Raw genomic sequence first — 18,353 nt, 5'->3', positions numbered from 1 at the left:
GGGAAAGAGAGAAGGAAATTCATCACCTCTAGAGCTGGGAATGCAGCTTGTTGTAGTCTGCTCCTGCTTTTGTCCCTGAGATCACTGGCAGAGCAGTGTATGTCCATAGTCAGTGTAATACCCATGGCAGAAGTACTGTTTTTCATTTGGCTTGAGTTTTAAACTAGAAATTTGGAAAGAAATATGGTGTCAAAATGAAGTATTTTAGGTTGCAAAGCCAAGCCCTCAAACATTAGGAAATTAAGGTTGTTTGTCTGGTCCTTATCCGAATGGAAGTCTTTAATTATTTGTGTCTACATGACATTTTCCCCCCAGAACCTGCTACTCATTTGTGAAACAGATATGTCTCCTCTGGGGATAAAGTGGGGATTTTGTAGTAATGAATGCTTTGTCTTTGAGACAACTAGCCTTAGTTGTGTCATTCTTCAGGATTTAATGTTGCTCTGCTTTTGTTCAGCATCAACAAAATATAAATAATACTGACCTGTCACATCTTGAGTATTCTGAAAATAAATGTATTAGTTGGTGTCTGATAGCCATGACAGAAGATCTTAGAAAAATTACCAATTCTGTTTTAATAACACTCTTAATTAATATGTGGTCAATAAAACATAAGCTCATGCCTCAAACAAAGGGAATAAAATTAAAAATACCAAATAGTTACTCATTAAGGAGTTTCCAATCTGTGAACTGAAGAAGGAAGGGACTCAGTAGAAAAATAACTTGTGATTATGCAATTTAAAAAAATGCATTATACAAAGGCAACTTTAATGCTGGCATTTACTGCTGTTTAGTTTCTTGACATAATTTTTGGGGTAATTTATGGATTAGCAAAGTGTATCTTGCCCTAGGAATTATCAGATATTTGGTTTTAATTTTACTGATTTGAGACATCATTTATTGGCACTGATATTATTTTATAAATAGCAAAGTGCTGCATTAGTGTTCTTCAGATCATGCAATAATAGACTCATAGAATGGTTAAGGTCGGAAAGGACTTTTAAGATCATCTAGTTCCAACCCTACTGCCATGGGCAGGGACACCTCGCACTAGACCATGTTGTCCAAGGCTCTGTCCAGCCTGACCTTGAACACTGCCAGGGATGGAGCATTTACCACTTCTCTGGCCAACCTGTTCCAGTGCCTCACCACCCTCATTGTGAAGAACTTCTTCCTTATATCTAACCCAAACTTCCCTTGTTTAAGTTTAAACCCATTACCCCTTGCCCAATCACTACAGTCCCTAATGAAGAGTCCCTCTCCAGCATCCTTGTAGGCCCCCTTCAGATATTGGAAGGCTTCTATAAGGTCTCCATGCAGCCTTCTTTCTCCAACTGTTGAACAGCCAAAATTTCCTCAGCCTGTCTTTGTATGGGAGGTGCTTGAGCCCCCTTATCATTCTCATGACACTCCTCTGGACTTGCTCCAACAGTTCCATGTCCTTCTTATGTTAAGGACACCAGAACTGCACACAGTACTCCAAGTGAGGTCTCATGAGAGCAGAATAGAGAGGCAAGATTACCTCCTTCGACCTGTTGGTCATTATCCTTTTGATGCAGCCCAGTATATGGTTAAAAAAAGATAAAAAGATAACAGATATTAAGTAGAACTACATCAAATCTCTTGTTCTGTATCTCTTGTTTTGTTTTGTCTTTTCAAGTGGAGTAAGAAGAATAATGCTAGCTAGAAACATCTTAAATCTTGCGGGAGGCTTCTAGAAAACCAGTGATGCCCTTCTAGTAGGGGAAACTAGTCTTACTTCCAGGATACAGCTGATTTCTCTGAATATGTGCAAATCTGCAGTGAAATCTGTCAGATTTCTGTGACTTTAGGGTCTTAGTTTGTCTAACTTATTAACAAAGTAGAAAAGTTATAATGTCCCTATACTTGCAGATGTGTTCCTGCTAATTTTTGTTTTGTTGTGTGATGTTATTGTGTTTCCTTAATTTAGCATAGGTTTATAAAATGTAGTGGTATTTACCTCTGATTGCTTTCCTGAGATCTCTTTCTCTGAACCCATATGCTTGAGAGGCATGGGGAAAGGAAAAGTCAAAAGGATGGGTTAGTTTTAGTCTTCCAGAGAGGAGTCAGTTATGAAAATTTTTCCAAAGAGAGGATTAATTCAGTCTGAGCTCCCTAAAGGTATACTGTGCCTTCCACTTGTAATGATGAGGAGATATTCATTGTAAGATAGATAAAAAGATGTTCTCCAAAGACTGCATTTTACCTGCCATTAGTAGGAAACAGACAGAAACATAGATAAAATTAATTATAAAACCATTTCTCAGAAATGTGTAAACATGACAGTGGTAGTGATCTCTTATATACCTCTTGGGTCCTGTGTATTAGCTGTGAATGAACTAAGCTGTCAGATTACATATAGAGTGACAACTCTTTACTAGCTGCACCTGGATGAATAATGCAAACAAAATGTTTGTAATCATCTTTTATTATATAAAATAATTTTTCTGATTCTCTTAAACCCTCTTTTGAGGTTTTTTTTATATTTGTGTGGCAAGAGGCATCACATATCATTTATGAATGCATAGTTGTAAATTTGCTGTAAATTCATAGTATAGTTTTGTAATATTAGATAATTGACAAACTGAAAAATTCATCTAATGTTCTGTCAGCTGCATGCCATTAATCATTCTCTACAGCTGTGGGTTATGCTCTTTCATGAGAAAATATTGGTAATGAAACTGCGGTGCTGGAATATTTATGAATTAATTTTTGATGCAACTTTGTGAACTTATAAGCTTAAATTTATAAGGTTATCCTCCAAACTTTATATTTATGCAGAAAATTAGAAGCCTGCAGTTCATGAGGGTTGATATTTAGTGTTCCTTGAAAACCAGGCCATTTAAGGTAGCTGTCTAAAATATGCAGATTTAGGGAAGTGTTGAAAAGATTGACTATGGTGAGTCCTTTCGTTCTACTGACATTAGTGGAGCTGTCAGATCATTTTCATGCTACTGTTTTTGTAGTCTTGCATATTATTTCCTTTTTATGCTTCTATTCCAAACTCATATCCCTGAATGTTAATTTAGTTCAGATCAGCACATCAGAATTATAATTTATAATAAAAGTGGATTGAAATCATTGACATTCCATTGCCCTTCCCGGACTTCTTCTCCAATTGATTCTGAGCTTTTTGGGGAGGAGAGGGAAGTGCCTAAAACAGTAGTTACAGTAGAGTGCCTATGAAACCTTTTGAAAGGCTACAACACTCTGTTTGTCCTTATCTGATCAATTAAAAAACTTAATAAGACTACTCAGTAGTGGAAAAAACAGTAATAAAATGTTTGGGTTTTTTTCTAAATAAACAAAAAGACGTATTGCAATGCTAAAATAGAAACGTTTTATTTCAGATCCAGCTATTTAAATCCTACCATTACCAACATTCAAAATAACACTACCAGTATTTCTAAAGTCCGTCAAAGGAATTTTCACTGTTAAATGCAATAGAGTTTCTGCAACATTTTACAGACAAATGGAGAAAGCTGGGATTTTGTTTGTGGGTTTTGTTCTTCTCTTTCAAAGTCATACTTTCACAGCTTTTTGTCACTACATGAGTTGTCGCTTGATTGGGAAATGTTTATGAGAATGTCCAGTTGATCTTGGGATCAATTATATCTTCTTAACGTGAGTTGCTGTTTTTGCTAAATGTTCTTAGAAATATACAGTGAATTTTCAAGTGATCTCATGTTCCAGATTTGCACTGTGTTGTCTTGTTTTCTTACAGCTCCATCAGCACTTTTCGCCTCCTTTCCCCATTCTGTTTAAAATGACCTATTGGTCTGACGTATTGATTGCGCTTGGTCCCATGACTAATATTGATTTTATTCTCAATGGGACCATAGTCTGTCATCAAACTTACTTTTTCTTTCATATCAAGATGACGCTTATTTGACTCTAGAAGGCAGCTGCACTTGGTTATGATCAATACACGTGTATTCTCTGTTCCTTATCATTCTCAGTAAGACTACATTAGCAAATGAACCATGAAAATGTTTCAACTACCTGTCAAGCAGCAGGAAAATCTTACTCCTGTTGTTAAGCAATGTGTAGGTACTCTGCTGGGCTACTTATTAGAAACATCGGAATACCATTGCTCTGATACAAGTCTACTATGGCATAAAGTATAGCAGATTTTCGGCTAAAGGCATATCATGTTTCAGTTTTTGTTTACTTTGGCTTCTCTGCATGGAGCCACTTAGGAAAGTTGATGTAAATTAACTTCAAAAATAATACTGTAAATATATTAAATGTGTACATGAATCCTCTTATTCAGAATTACAGTGGCCTTAATTCTATTTGTTAAGAATTTTTGCTTTAATTCTGAATAAGGATAGCTATATGAAATGTTAATACAGTTTAACTAATCTCCTTCAAAGTCCAATTTTAATTAATTTGGATTAATTCTTCAGTATTCCTATTAAGATCTGTCTTTTCAGTAGTATGTTATCACTAATAGTTCAGATACAGCCTCTTTCATGCTGGTGGATATTCAGTGGTATCAGTAGTAAAAATTCAAAGAAAGTATCACTGCAAGAAGAGTTTTCCATTAGTCTTTGATGCATAATACAAAATGTGTACTCAGAAACTTACAGTGTTTTGTCAGAGATAAAAAGCCTGTTACTTCATAAGCCATAGGTAGTGCTGTAAGACACACTCAGTGTGCCTCTGTGTGTGTATGTATGTATGTGTATATATATACATATATATAATTTTTTTTTGACTGGGAGCTTTGCAGGTAGCCAAGTGGTTGCTGTATACCTGGGGAAACTGATGCTGTGGCTGCCACCACCATTACCACTTACAAAATTATGTAAATAAATAGAGGGAGAATTCCATATTTTCTGGGTGAAATGTATGTAACAAAGTTTTTTCAGCATGAGTAAATCTAGCAAAGAATAGTGAAAAGTAAGAGAGGGGATAAAGGAATAAAGTGTGAAAGTAGATACCACAAAATGTTCTTATTAAGATGAAAATGAGAGCAGAACAATTTCTTCCAATATTCTCATTCTTATCTAGTAAAGAATTCAAGCATAAATAAGAAGTTTGCACTTCAGTTGAAAATAAGTAAATTTGGTGGGTTTTTTTCCCCAGACAAATACTTTAGGTTACTGTATGTTTCTGAGTTACCACAGTCATGTAATACTATTTTTCACACATTTTTTTTTTTTTTTTTTTTAGTCTGGTGAGATGACACTGCGTTTTAGATTGAAAAAATATTATTTGTATGAAGAAATACTATTTCTTTCCCTGTTTTTATTTCCCTTCGTCAAATTTAGACTGTACATGACTGTAATACTGATAAATGACACTAATACAAATGGAGGTACAAAAATTCTTCTATTACCAGACATGAAAATGGGATTACTGGAAGCATTAATAGCATATCTGAAGGCGTGAGTTCATTGGTTTTAAACAGTTAACATCCAAAGAACATCCAAAGATGTTTCCCATCTAAAGCAATTTTTATGGGAAATATATGTCTTTATAATATTTCTGAATTTTTGTTACAGAGTTGTCCCTTTATTCCTGTCATTATTTCAAAGGAAGGAGTGTTACTTCAGGTTTGATTATTCCTGTAACTGTTTTGTATACGGCACAAAGCCTTACCTTCACCTGAGGCATTAAGGAATACTGAACGGAATCTATTAGCAGTGGCTGACTTTTCTTGAAGTTTGTGTGATTGAAACTTTGAATGAGCATAAGGGCAGGGAAGAAGCTTTGGAACCAGAACTGTCTTACCTCTGTAGCAGAATGACTTTCACATCTTCTAGCTTTCCTATAAACCACTCACAAAGGGTTACCTGTTCCTGCATTCTTTCTACATAGCAGGTAACACACTGTGTTGTGGGGAAGGTTAGCAAACACATGCTACTCTTTAAGCTGTAGCTGAGGTGTAATAGTAGCATTTACTAATTTGGTTACAGAGAAGGAGCAGAAGTGCCCAGGTACTATTGTTGAAATTAGATTTCTGCATGAATATGGGAATTCTTGAAGCCACTGTCTCTCTACTCTTCAAAATTTATTTTCCCATAAGGTGAATATGTGAGGAAAATTGCACAGTCATCAACAAGAAGTTATTGCTTGTGAAATATGGTGTCTCATCTTTTTAAGGAATAGAAAATCTTAGAAAGATCACGATTTTTTTCTAAGATGTGTTGACATGCTATTGTCTTTGATTTGAGAAACACTTGATATGGAGGGTTTCTAAGCCCCAATTATTTTCCTTTTGTATAATATAATTTCCTGCCATTATCAATAATTTTTCATTGCAAATGAAAGCCAAACCAACATTTTAAAATTCAGGATTATATTTTAAAAGTTATTTGTATCTTCCATTATTTTGCCTAGTGAAAGGGAGTAGTCAGTGGCCTTTTCTATATGTCATTGGTTTGTGCATGCAGTCATGGTAAATCTGTAAATAAAATGAAGGTATATGTGCTTGTGCTAGCCAAGTTTCTTATTTAAAAAAAAAAAAATCAAAAATATCCATCCATGTTTATAAGATTCATGATGTTTTTTGAATAAGTGGCCAAAGTATAATGTTTATATTTTTTCTTTTAGTAAGGAACAGACTGTATGTTATTATATTGAGACCAAGCCACCATAAATTTTCACACACAAGTCACCAAATCAAACAGTTTACAATCCTAAAATGTTTTCATATCATTAAACTATTAGATCAACTTTCATTTTTGCATAATGAACAGATGTGAGAAAATGGTGTATTTGTCTTCATTGAAATCAGTGCCATTTCTACTTAGGCTTCTTAGAAGAAAATGACTTCACGAATATTAACTATCAACTAATTAAGATGTACTTAATTAAATGCAAATGCTACTTAGCAGAAGCAATTGAGGGAAAGGCATGTGATTAGGGAATTAGCAACCATTTTAGCACTTGGAGCTACCAGCTAGGCACCTAAGCAATAGAAATGAGTGCAGGCACTTCATTTGATAATAATAATTCAAGGGAAAAATACACCATCTTTTCACATGGTGTTTGTTGGAAAATTTTGGAGCCAATGAAGTAGAATATATTGAGAATATAAATTGTAATTTAGTGTAGTTTAATGTTGTTCGATAACTAAAGAGATTAAAAATTAAACAAAATACCGAGATTTTATCAACCTACTTCATGCAGAGATATTTTTTTGTCATTCTGGTCAGTTTTATCTTTGGAGCAGATATGAATAAGCACCATCGAGATGTTATGAAGGCCTCTGGGATTAAGTTTCTTAACGTCTATCAAGGTATGAGTTAGATACAAGTATTGAGCTATTGCGCTGACTTATGAGCAAAAATTGGTCTGTCAATCAGGTGCTGTTACATGAGCTGCTTTTTTTTCTTCCAAATACTCTTAAGATTGTTGGGCTAAATAAGATGGTAAATAATGAATTGCATGTAAATATTATTGTTTCCCCTTTCTGTGGCTTATTTTATTAAGTTTTGAGAGATTAACTTCTAAATACGCCCTACAGAAAAATCTGGGTCAGCCTTTTGCAGTTGTGTATGCATTTTAATTAGAGACGTGTGCTACGAGGAAGACAGCTTTCCTCAGAGAGTTCCTCTTGTATAAGAAAAAACCCCTCAACTAAACAGAAAAAAAATAGAATTTCTTTCCTCCCCCCCGCCCCCCTCCCCAAAAAAATCAGTCATGGTATGAGACTGAATTTCCAATCAGTAGTTCTGATAAAGTTGAAATAAGATGAAGAGGTTTGAGGAAGACAGATTACAAGTGCCGGATTATGCAAAAGGGCAGAAGCTGAATGAAAGTATCACGGGCCTTCACCATTTTCTTTGCATAGTTCACAGCATATAGTAGTTCTATTCTAATCATTGATAAAACAAAAATCCACAGTACTGCTGCAGCACCATGGTTTGGAGGGAAAAGTTAATTTACTGTGATGGTCCATGATAGGCAGGAAGGATTTTTCCTTTTGTGGTAAACTTTGGGGACTGATAATTGCTTAGTGATTTGAAAGAAATGCAATAACAGTATTAGAAATGACAATGTTAGTTTACCCTGGTGATGGATTATTATCTGCTTATTAGCACATATAAGGTATCCTAGCACCAGAAAAATACGTGATGAATTTTTTTGTAAATTTATAGCTTTCCTGTAATGTGAAGAATTTCCAATTTTGCACTAGGCTAATCAGCCAATGTGTAGACAAGATTATTACAGATGACAGTTGTCCTGGGTTCAGCTACAGCAGTCATTTTTTCTCCTTCTTAGTAGCTGGTGCAGTGCTGTGTTTTTGACTTTCAGTCTGGGAACAACGCTGATAACACCGATGTTTTTAGTTGTTGCTCAGTAATGTTTACTCTGACCAAGGACTTTCTCAGTCTCATGCTTTGCCAGAGAGGAGGGGAAGCCAGGAGGAAGCAGAGGCAGGACACCTGACCCAAACTGGCCAAAGGGGTATTCCATACCACAGCACGTCATGCCCAGTATATAACTGGGGGGAGTTACCCGGAAGGCCCAGATCGCTGCTCGGGTCGGGCTGGGTATCGGTCGGCGGGTGGTGAGCGGTTGTGTCCTTTTCCCTTGTTATTCCTCTTATCATTATTATTGGTAGCAGTAGTGGTTTGTATTATACCTTAGTTACTGGAGAGCTGTTATCTCAACTCGTGGGAGTTACATTCCTTCGATTCTCCTCCCCATCCCTCCGGGAGCGGGGGGAGGAAGGAAAAGGGGGGGAGTGAGCGAGCGGCTGCGTGGTTCCAAGTTGCCGGCTGGGTTTGAACCACGACAACAGTCTAGCACAGAACTTCAAATTCGGATAAGTTTGTTAGTTTTCTCTCATTTCAGTAGATTTCTTGAAGTTGGGGTTTCTTGTATTGTCTTTAGAATAATGACAGCTGAACTCATTAATGCTTTTTCTATACTATTACAGTTTAGTCATGACATTCTGGAAACTTTGAGGCAATTAGATTTTAGACTGATATTTTTTAGCTTATTTTCTCCCCAGTGTTATAATTAAAACAAACATTTAGACACTTCAGAATTGTAAGAAATTGCAAGAAAATGTAAAAACTGACAGTGGAGTCAGAATAAGGACACGTATAGGTCCTCATGTGGAAGGAATGTGTACGGGAATCTGCATGGGAATTCAAGGTAAAGAACAGTCTTGTTGACCATTTCATTTACAACCCATACAGGAGGCAGTGCAATACTTGCCTATTGATTAATTTTTCTACACAGGGAAGGAAGGAAACTGTAAACGTAACCATCACAGCTATCAACATCATGTGGACCAACTGCATTTTGCTTTCTGCAGCCTCCATGCTTATATGTATTTCTGAAGGCAGCTGAATAATAACAATAACTGAGCATTTAGGCTCAGTTGCTGTCATTACTTCTTTTATGAACTTTAAAATACAACTGCAGAATTTGTTTTACCACTGTGGGATATTCCTGTCCTTTACCGATTACACAGACACTTGAAAATTAACGTTCAATATTAATGTTCAGAGAACTCTCTTGATTTGATCCCATTCATTGTGATTTTATCATCAAATTTTTTACTTAGTTAATATCAGGTTATAGTTTAGCCTTTCAGAGACTGTTGTAGGGTAAAGGACTGAGACCAAGTTGCCTTCTTGGGTAGGACTCCAGCAGCATTTTTATTTTGTTGATTTTTTTTTTAGTTGTTCTCTATGCCTCATTGAATCTTGCAGTGATTTTGCTGTTCATTTTAGGGCTTTTAAAATATTTTGTCCTCTGTTAAGCACTTGCCTTTCCATTTACTACAGGTCAGAATTTGACAGCAATTTCTTACTGTGCACTGAAGCATGTATCATATTAAAAGATGTACAATAAGCAAGAGGGTTTCCTTACCATGTGTCTCTAGCGATACCAGCACTGGGAATGCTTCCCATTGGAAAGATGTTAAAGCATTTTAGAAGAAACTTAAATACCAGACACATTTTACGGATGAGTAAACAAAAACACAAAGGAGCGACATGATTCAACTGTATTAAACACGGAATGTAGGTCTTCTGTGGTCTAGCAGAAACTTTATCATCTAGACAAAATTATTGCAGATATCATATGTACAATAATACAAATCTATAAAAAATCCCAGGAAAGATTTAAACAGTTCTTGACATTTAAATCCTTGAGAAAGAAAATTTCTTTTGCTTCTTGCCCTGTCCACATTTAGTCACTCCTTTTAGTGCATTTTGGAAAATTTAGCCCAAAATATGCATCTGCTGCATGAGAGAAATATCATTCAAATATATAGGTGACATTTTGGAATATGGACAGTTGCTAGGTTCCAGATTTAAATGAACAAATCAACTGATAAATGAAGAAAATGTCATATTCTTTTTTCATCTTTCTCCTTTGTACTTATTGTTGCTCTGTTGGTTAAAGTACAAGTAACTTGGGGCTGTTTGTGATTTTAGCGTTCTGTCTTCAACTCTTGTGCCACGTAGAATCATGGAATTGTAGAATAGTTAGGGTTGGAAAGGACCTTAAGATCATCTAGTTCCAACCCCCCTGCCATGGGCAGGGACACCACACACTAAACCATGTCACTCAAGACTCCATCCAACCAGCCTTGAATAGTCAGGGGTGAAGCATAAATGTACAGCTGTGAAGTTCAAATAAAATCATAGAATCATAAAATGGTTTCGGTTGGAAGAGACCTTAAGGATCATCTAGTTTCAGCCTTCCCTTTCCCTTCCCCTCCTGCCTTGGGCATGGACACCTTCCACTAGACCAGGTTGCTCAAAGCCCTGTCTGGGCTGGCCTTGAACACTTCCAGGGATTGGGGCATCCACAGCTTCTCTGGATAACCTGTGCTGGTGTCTCACCATCTTCTCAGTGAAGAATCTAAATTTACCCTCTGTCAAGTTAAAGTCCTTACCCCCCGCCCTATCACTGCATGTCCTTGTAAAAAGTCCCTCTCCAGATTTCTTGTCAGACTCTTTAGGCTTTGGAAGACTGTTATAAGGTCTCCCCAGAGCCTTCTACTTCTCCAGGCTGAACAAGCCCAGCTCTCTCCGCTTGTCTTCATAGGAGAGATGCTTCAGTCCTCTGATCATCTCTGTGGCCCTCCTCTGGACTTGCTCCAACAGGTTATTAGACTACACATGACAAACTTTTTCAAATGGGACTTACTTCTAAGTAGCTTTAGTCTTTACATTGGCGTTGTTCCCAGACTATAGTTGAGTGGTTCCTGGTAGTTGACTATACTATGCTCTTTAAAGAGGAAGACAGCAAAAGTCAAGTTGTTCAGAAAATCATTAGTGAAATGTCATAAACAATTTAGTCTAAATACAATATTTCCCTGCAGATAAGAAGTACCCATTATAAAACATTCCTTCCACCTACATTTCTGTGCTGTTGAATTCATCAGATAAGAATTGGACAGTTGACAATAACTAAACACTAATATGGAAAATATGTATTTTTAGTCTGTTTTCCCTGTAAAAGCAAAGGATAAAAGTTAAAAGTTGTTTTTATTTTGAGAGAGAGTGAAGGCTTTTTATCCTAGCTTTTTTGCTATTCTTTGGAAAAGAAGTTTGCAGTCTGCTCCTGCATCTTGTTCGTCAACCCAGACACATGTCGTTCTGCTGAAGGAGGCAGGAATCCCTCCTGCATTGGTGTCAGGGTGTAATGATCTGTGATACAAGAGAAGGAGCAATTGATACAAAAATTGAGTCCAGTGAGGGAAGCAGTGAGGGAGGAGATCTATGAAGCCTTTGGCAAGGCTCAAATTTGTTTTTTTAATCTGGGAAAATACAACTATTGAGACTGACTTGATCTCAAAGGTCTTTATAATCCAGATGACTATGACTACATTAGGCTATTTTACAAAGCATGTCCTTCAGGACTTCCCCTGGTTTGCAGAGCCAAGAAAGTTTGATGTTTGCAGTTCTGTTGTGTCTGAAGATTCTGTATGAATAAAATACTTACCTGGTTGAAAGGATGTAATATTGGATGGATGACCCTCATCTTTTCCTCTTTTATAAAGAATTTGGTCATTAATAGTTCCAGGACATGTCACTAGTACTAAGGAACCTCCTATTTTCAGGAACCTGGTTTATCAGAGATTAATATTTGAGAGGTTTTAAGACTCTGTAAACCTTGAATGACAAAAATGTAGTTTCCCTTTAGATTAGTGTTTGATTCATGTTATTATTATTCTATAATAATAAAAGCCTAAATTGAGAAAAGCAGTGTTGATAGATCTTTGTCTTAATTTACAACATTCACAGTTCTCAGTGAGTTAGCTTTTTGGAATCCAGGTGGTAGTTATTAACACTGGCTGATGTCTTCATATATTATAAAGTATTTAATGATTATTTCTAACAAATGTTTTGTTGTATTGAAGAGATGTTCATTTGCAAATCTTGGTGATATGCTTTTTCATAGATACTAACTATTAAAACAAAGGGTTTGACATGGGTGGACTGTAGGAAGTACAATGCTATAGACTCTCCTGTTCAGTCCCATTGAGATCACATATGCCTCAATAGCAGTTCAGTAGATGAATCATAATTCAACAGAAGGTTTTATGCCCTATACAGCAAGGATCATATAGCACAAAAGGCATTCGAATGTTTTGAAATGTTACACTTTCCAGAAAATAGAACAATCATATCTACAAATGAACTGACTCTTCCAGTGCCTTGATCTTACCCCATTAACAGGGCCTCAGAAGTCCAGTATGCTCTTACATGCAACTTTTTCAGAGCTCCTTGTAATTGGCATAACGTATTGGACTTCTGCTCAGTTCATGGTGCCTTTCATTGCAAGCACTTTCTGTAAATGGTTTGTTAATTTTTTTCATATTAGTTCATTTTTTTTTTCCTTAGTTCATTTTTTCCATCATCTGCTCCAAAGTGAATATTTATCCTGTGGCTTTTGTCACTGTCAGTGAAATTTACTGACCTCGGAATATGTGGTCATTTGTTCATTCCTCATTTAATAGATATTAACTGATTTGATCAGGAAATCATACATCACCTTTCAAAACTAACCACATTGTGGTTAGGGTGCTGTTCAGACAGATCTCAGGCACAGGATTTCCTTACTGAAAACAAAAGCAGCTCTACTACTTAAACATTAGCTTATATTTCATAAAACAGTTTATAATAAAATGTGTGCATTGATGTGACAGAATTCAAGTGCATACATCTTTTTATACTTCAATGATATAGAGTGGTGTGTTACTGGTTTGCTAATGAATGAAGATACTTCCGACCACACAAGACACTCTGACAGAGCTTACTACAACTCTCTTCATATTTTGATGCATGGCTGAAATTCAAAGGTTGAATTGTGGGTTATAAAACTGGCTAAGCTGGAAGCTAGGATACTTTTCCCTTTCTCCCATGAGCATGGATGAAGAAAAAGTTATTACTGTATATGCATTTCTGCGCACATAGTTTTCCATAGGTGTATTACTCTGTTATTCAAATTAGGATTTTCTGTGGAATCAAATATGAATTAACAAAATGAAAGCCTAAAGACCACCCAGGCTGGCATTCACTTCAGCAGCATATCAAATTAAACTAGGTTTAAGCATGTTCTTATAGAATCAAGGCAGAGGAGACAAGTCATTGTAATAAAAAAAAAAAATCTATTTACCTTTTTATATAGAAGAGAATCTAATTTATTTGTGTGCCCATCTGGGCTAGATTGCTCATTTTAAGTTAATTTAACAAATGATAGGCTGCTACTGGCCTTTTCTTTCCCAGGAGAAGAGGTTGACAGACAGCTGTGTAGAGATGCTATCTACCCGGTCCCGGTCGTCTGCGAAGCTCCATGCCCAAAGGATTGTGTTCTCAGCGTGTGGTCTGCATGGTCCTCCTGCTCCCACACCTGCTCTGGCAAAACCACAGAAGGGAAGCAGATGCGTGCCCGCTCTATTCTGGCATATGCAGGTGAAGGTAAGGTCACATACTTTTGCAGACTCTTATTTGACTGTGAATTCCCAACTGTCTTTGTAATGTCAAAGTAATTTCTTGATTGACAGAAACAAATTATTAATCTGTTTTTTAAATACAGAAAAATTATTTAAATGCTTATCCTAGAATTACTTATAGTACCTAAAGCTGCTTTAAAGAGGAGATTTTTTTTGCTTATTTCAGTTAATATTGCTTTTTCTATTATTCTGCATAATGTTACTGTTTTGATTTCGAATATATGGATTTCTCATTTTCTATTAAAATTAAACAATGTAGATACCTTATTCTGTGCAGACCTCTAGAGAGAGATTTGGAGTATTGTTAATAATTTGGAAGGATATAAATTTGAATGCTTGAAAAGATAGAGTTTTAATTGGTTCAAATGCTAACAACTAGCTTTTGTAGCTTCTTAGCTCAAATTGGTAAATAATGTTACCATTAACATTTTTATTCATAGTAAGACCTTGATTTTACCCTGCAAATCCTCAGTCATATAAGTGGTTTTCATTCATGCAAATGGTCCTTGTGCAGCATCTGGAGCAAATGCAAAGAGAAGATAGAGCTGGAATATAAAGAAGAAAAAGGTTTTAGATATGGGTTCACATCTCTCCGTTGATGATTTTCCGTGCTTCCTATAACTGGTTTTGTTTTATTCTTAAGTATTTTGGGGGTTAATAGAGCAAATGTATTCTATATGTAACGAGGTTCTAAAATGGCCATGTCAGGTGTGCCAGGGTCCAACTGCTAAAATTCCTTGTGCAACACTGGGAGCAAGGAGACACAGCCACCAAGAGTTATTGGAAAACATTTACTCACTTGTATTACTGACATTAAATTTCTATGCCTTCAATATAAAAGGATGTTTTAGTTCTTCTTTAAAATCATTAAGCATTTTATTACTTCAATATGAAACGATGACATCTAGCTGAAAAGTTGAAGTTGTAAGGTATGGAGGTAGTGAAACAGAATATCTGTTTTGAGGAAAAAAAAAAAAGGCCAGGCTTTATCTGGCAAACACAGTTAACATCATTGCTAAAAGATACTGTATATTTGATAGAATTCAGGTAATTGTAACAAAGACCCTAAAAAGTGTAGCAGAGCAGGCACATTCAACCTTTTTCTTGAAAGGGACCTTTACTAGAGGCAATCAGAACTATACATATTTTAGTGGGTGATTCTAATTATTTAGAAATAACTTAGATAGATCTATGTAACAAAGTAGAAAAACTCTTAAAATAATAAGCAAAAAGCAAAATTTGGTTTGTCTTTTTTTTTTTTTAATGGACTCATATCAAGAGAAACACAGAGCCATGTTTCATATGAATGATAATATGTAACAAGCCTTGGAAGGTTCTTTTATTTATTTATATAGTTATATTCTCTGGAGTTTGTACACAGTGCAAAGGAGCACAGTGGTAAAGATAATCATATGATAATCAAATAAACATAAATTCATGTGCTTCTTGTTTTTCCATGAAGGTCAAGATAATAGCTTTTCAATATGCTTATGTAGTTTTACTAGAGACAGAAATTTAATGTCTTGACAAGCATGCCACAGAAGTGACAAACTAAATCACTCCAGAAAATGATTCCTTTTTGTCCTAGGTTCAGCTACAGCATTTTTTCTCCTTCTTAGTAGCTGGTGCAGTGCTGTGTTTTTGACTTTCAGTCTGGGAACAACGCTGATAACACCGATGTTTTTAGTTGTTGCTAAGTAATGTTTACTCTGACCAAGGACTTTCTCAGTCTCATGCTCTGCCACAGAGGAGGGGAAGCCAGGAGGAAGCAGAGGCAGGACACCTGACCCAAACTGGCCAAAGGGGTATTCCATACCACAGCACATCATGCCCAGTATAGAAACTGGGGGGAGTTACCCGGAAGGCCCAGATCGCTGCTCGGGTCGGGCTGGGTATCGGTCGGCGGGGGGTGAGCGGTTGTGTCCTTTTCCCTTGTTATTCCTCTTATCATTATTATTGGTAGCAGTAGTGGTTTGTATTATACCTTAGTTACTGGAGAGCTGTTATCTCAACCCGTGGGAGTTACATTCCTTCGATTCTCCTCCCCATCCCTCCGGGAGCGGGGGGAGGAAGGAAAAGGGGGGGAGTGAGCGAGCGGCTGTGTGGTTCCAAGTTGCCGGCTGGGCTTAAACCACGACACTTTTTAAAAAGTATTTATTATATTATGACTTTGATACTTAATACAATTTAGACTAATTTGCAAGACTACATATGCAGCAAAGCAGTTAAGTGCAGCCTGGATTTTTAGGTGTGTGAAATTTTTTTATGATGTCTGTTGTACAATGATCAGAATCAGTAATGAGTGATCACAAAGATTGACAGGTCTCAAACCACAGAGATACTAGTGAAGAGATCCCTAAACTACTGCTGAGAAAGCTAACTCGTTACCTAGGTGTTGCAGTGCTTCAGCTTTGCTCGAACCCTGACCTCTTTACTGCTGTTCCAAGATGAGGTTATTTTGTGCTTTTTTTAAGGATACAAGCTCATATGTCTTATCTAGCTTACAGCAATTCACTCACATCTTTGTCAGGTGTCTTAAACACCCTCCTCCTTTGCACTCTGTATGAACTCTAGAGAACAAAAATATCTAAATAAATAAAAGAACCTTCCAAGGCTTAGCATGTTGTTACAATTCTAGCTGGAAAGTATTATTCACCTCTGCTTGTGTTACATTCAAAAAGTATTAGTTTAGCTTTTATATTTTATGTGTCACTGAAATTAGACTTATTGTCGTCTGTCTCCTTGTACATCATTTATGCCTTTTAGTCATTTGCTGTGTGACAAATAACTGAATGACTTTTCACCTTCAGAATTGCATGACAGAGATCAGCTGTGTTCCCAAAACATAAAACATGGATTGAGTAGTTGGTGCTGGGAGGTCATTTTATGTTCTGGGGGCACAGAATATATTCTCTATTCTGCTGATACAAAAAGGAAGCTTCACATGAACCAATTTGAAAAATGGAGGGTTTAGTTCTATTTTTCTTATAAAAAATACACATTATTGTTGTTGAAAACTCTATAAACATCATATATAACTAAAAATCCCAAGTCTCATAAACGTAATAATAATTGCATTTACACATTAAAACTCAGTTCTCAAAATAGGTATCAGTTCAATTCAGATGAACAGTCCCAGAGGTGTTCCTTTTTGGATTTTTGAACCTTTCCTTGAACTATTGCTAACTGTTGCTGTTGACATTAATTAATTAAAGAACATGCAAATCTGTTGCCAGCTTGGCTACTAAGGTGACTTAAGGAGTCCAGGTTTATTACTGTGAGTCCTTGATCTCATGCATCCTCCTGCTAGTCATGGAGAATTCAGTCTGCAAGCCTGGGAAGATCAAAGCATTGCAGGCGTTCCATTCACAATGAATATTGCAATCCCTCAAAGTGTCTGAAGTGCTTAATTCTTGTTCACTGAGGTACTTAAATATGAACACTCCACTGAAATTTTTGAGGGTCTGAAAATAGTTTGGAATAGCTTCTTTTATCTGGATCTCAGATGGCTTCTTATCAAAGTATTGTCTGTGATTGTTCAGTTTCTTTCCTCTTTGAAATAAAAAATACTATATTCTGTCATTTTGCTTCTTAGTGTTGGCAGATGACTGCCATGCTATGTCATTTCACACTTAAGACCTTATTTCTCTTCTTAATTCCCAGCTATCTATGCTGCTGAATTGGTTTGAAGAAACCACCAAGTTAGCATAACTGGCCACCAGGAAACAGTCACAGTATAATCAATTTTCTCGGATAACTTAGAATAGGAATAATTCTATAGTATTATAATAATTCCTTGGTGAGAAGAATAGCTTCATATGAAAATTGAAACCGTATATAAATTACAGTAGTGACAGTTTTCTAATGAGCTCTGGGATACAACTGCCCCTCCAGCACCACATTGACTTCTGCTCGAGCCAGGAGCTGACCTCAACTGTACGCTCTCATAGCAGCATTTCCTCATTCAGAACAATACCTCTTTCTCATGGTCAAACCATACACTGCAGAGCCTCAAGCTCAGTGTGGTTATGCACATCTATTGTGGGCTTATTTACTTGCATCAGTGGAAAAAGACAGAGAGGAGTCTCTTTTCCCAAGATAAAGATTTTCTGTGGTTTGTGAGATGACTCCATGTGGAAACTGGTGTCACAATAACCATTTTTATATCTTTTCTGAGATCATTGCCCTCAGCTTGAAGGTTTGCAAGGTGAAGTGGTTTATAAATTTGCTTGTCTGTGAGCGTGTCTATAGTGGTAGCTCATTTGTGTCACTGTCAAGTACATCTTCATGTTACAGTAAGAAACTCAGGAAAGTCAGTCTCAAAATATAAAATGACTGCAAAGGACATAATGATGTTACCTGATATGGCTGTTCTGCATAAGTCTAGTAAAGA

The 18,353-nt window shown here is 36.5% G+C and overlaps 1 protein-coding gene across 1 annotated transcript in view; it reads left to right on the top strand.

Annotated features, from left to right (window-relative positions):
* THSD7A (thrombospondin, type I, domain containing 7A) overlaps nt 1-18,353 on the top strand; it is a 130,264-nt gene that overhangs the window by 49,607 nt on the left and 62,304 nt on the right. The window contains exon 8 of the mRNA XM_010014555.1: nt 13,734-13,925. Within this exon, the coding sequence (XP_010012857.1) occupies nt 13,734-13,925 (192 nt within the window). The remainder of the gene's footprint in view (nt 1-13,733; nt 13,926-18,353) is intronic.

This window comes from Nestor notabilis, unplaced genomic scaffold, assembly GCF_000696875.1.
Source record: "Nestor notabilis isolate BGI_N333 unplaced genomic scaffold, ASM69687v1 scaffold515, whole genome shotgun sequence".
In the NCBI taxonomy this organism is placed as follows: domain Eukaryota; kingdom Metazoa; phylum Chordata; class Aves; order Psittaciformes; family Psittacidae; genus Nestor; species Nestor notabilis.
This window is presented reverse-complemented; position numbering and strand designations above follow the sequence as displayed.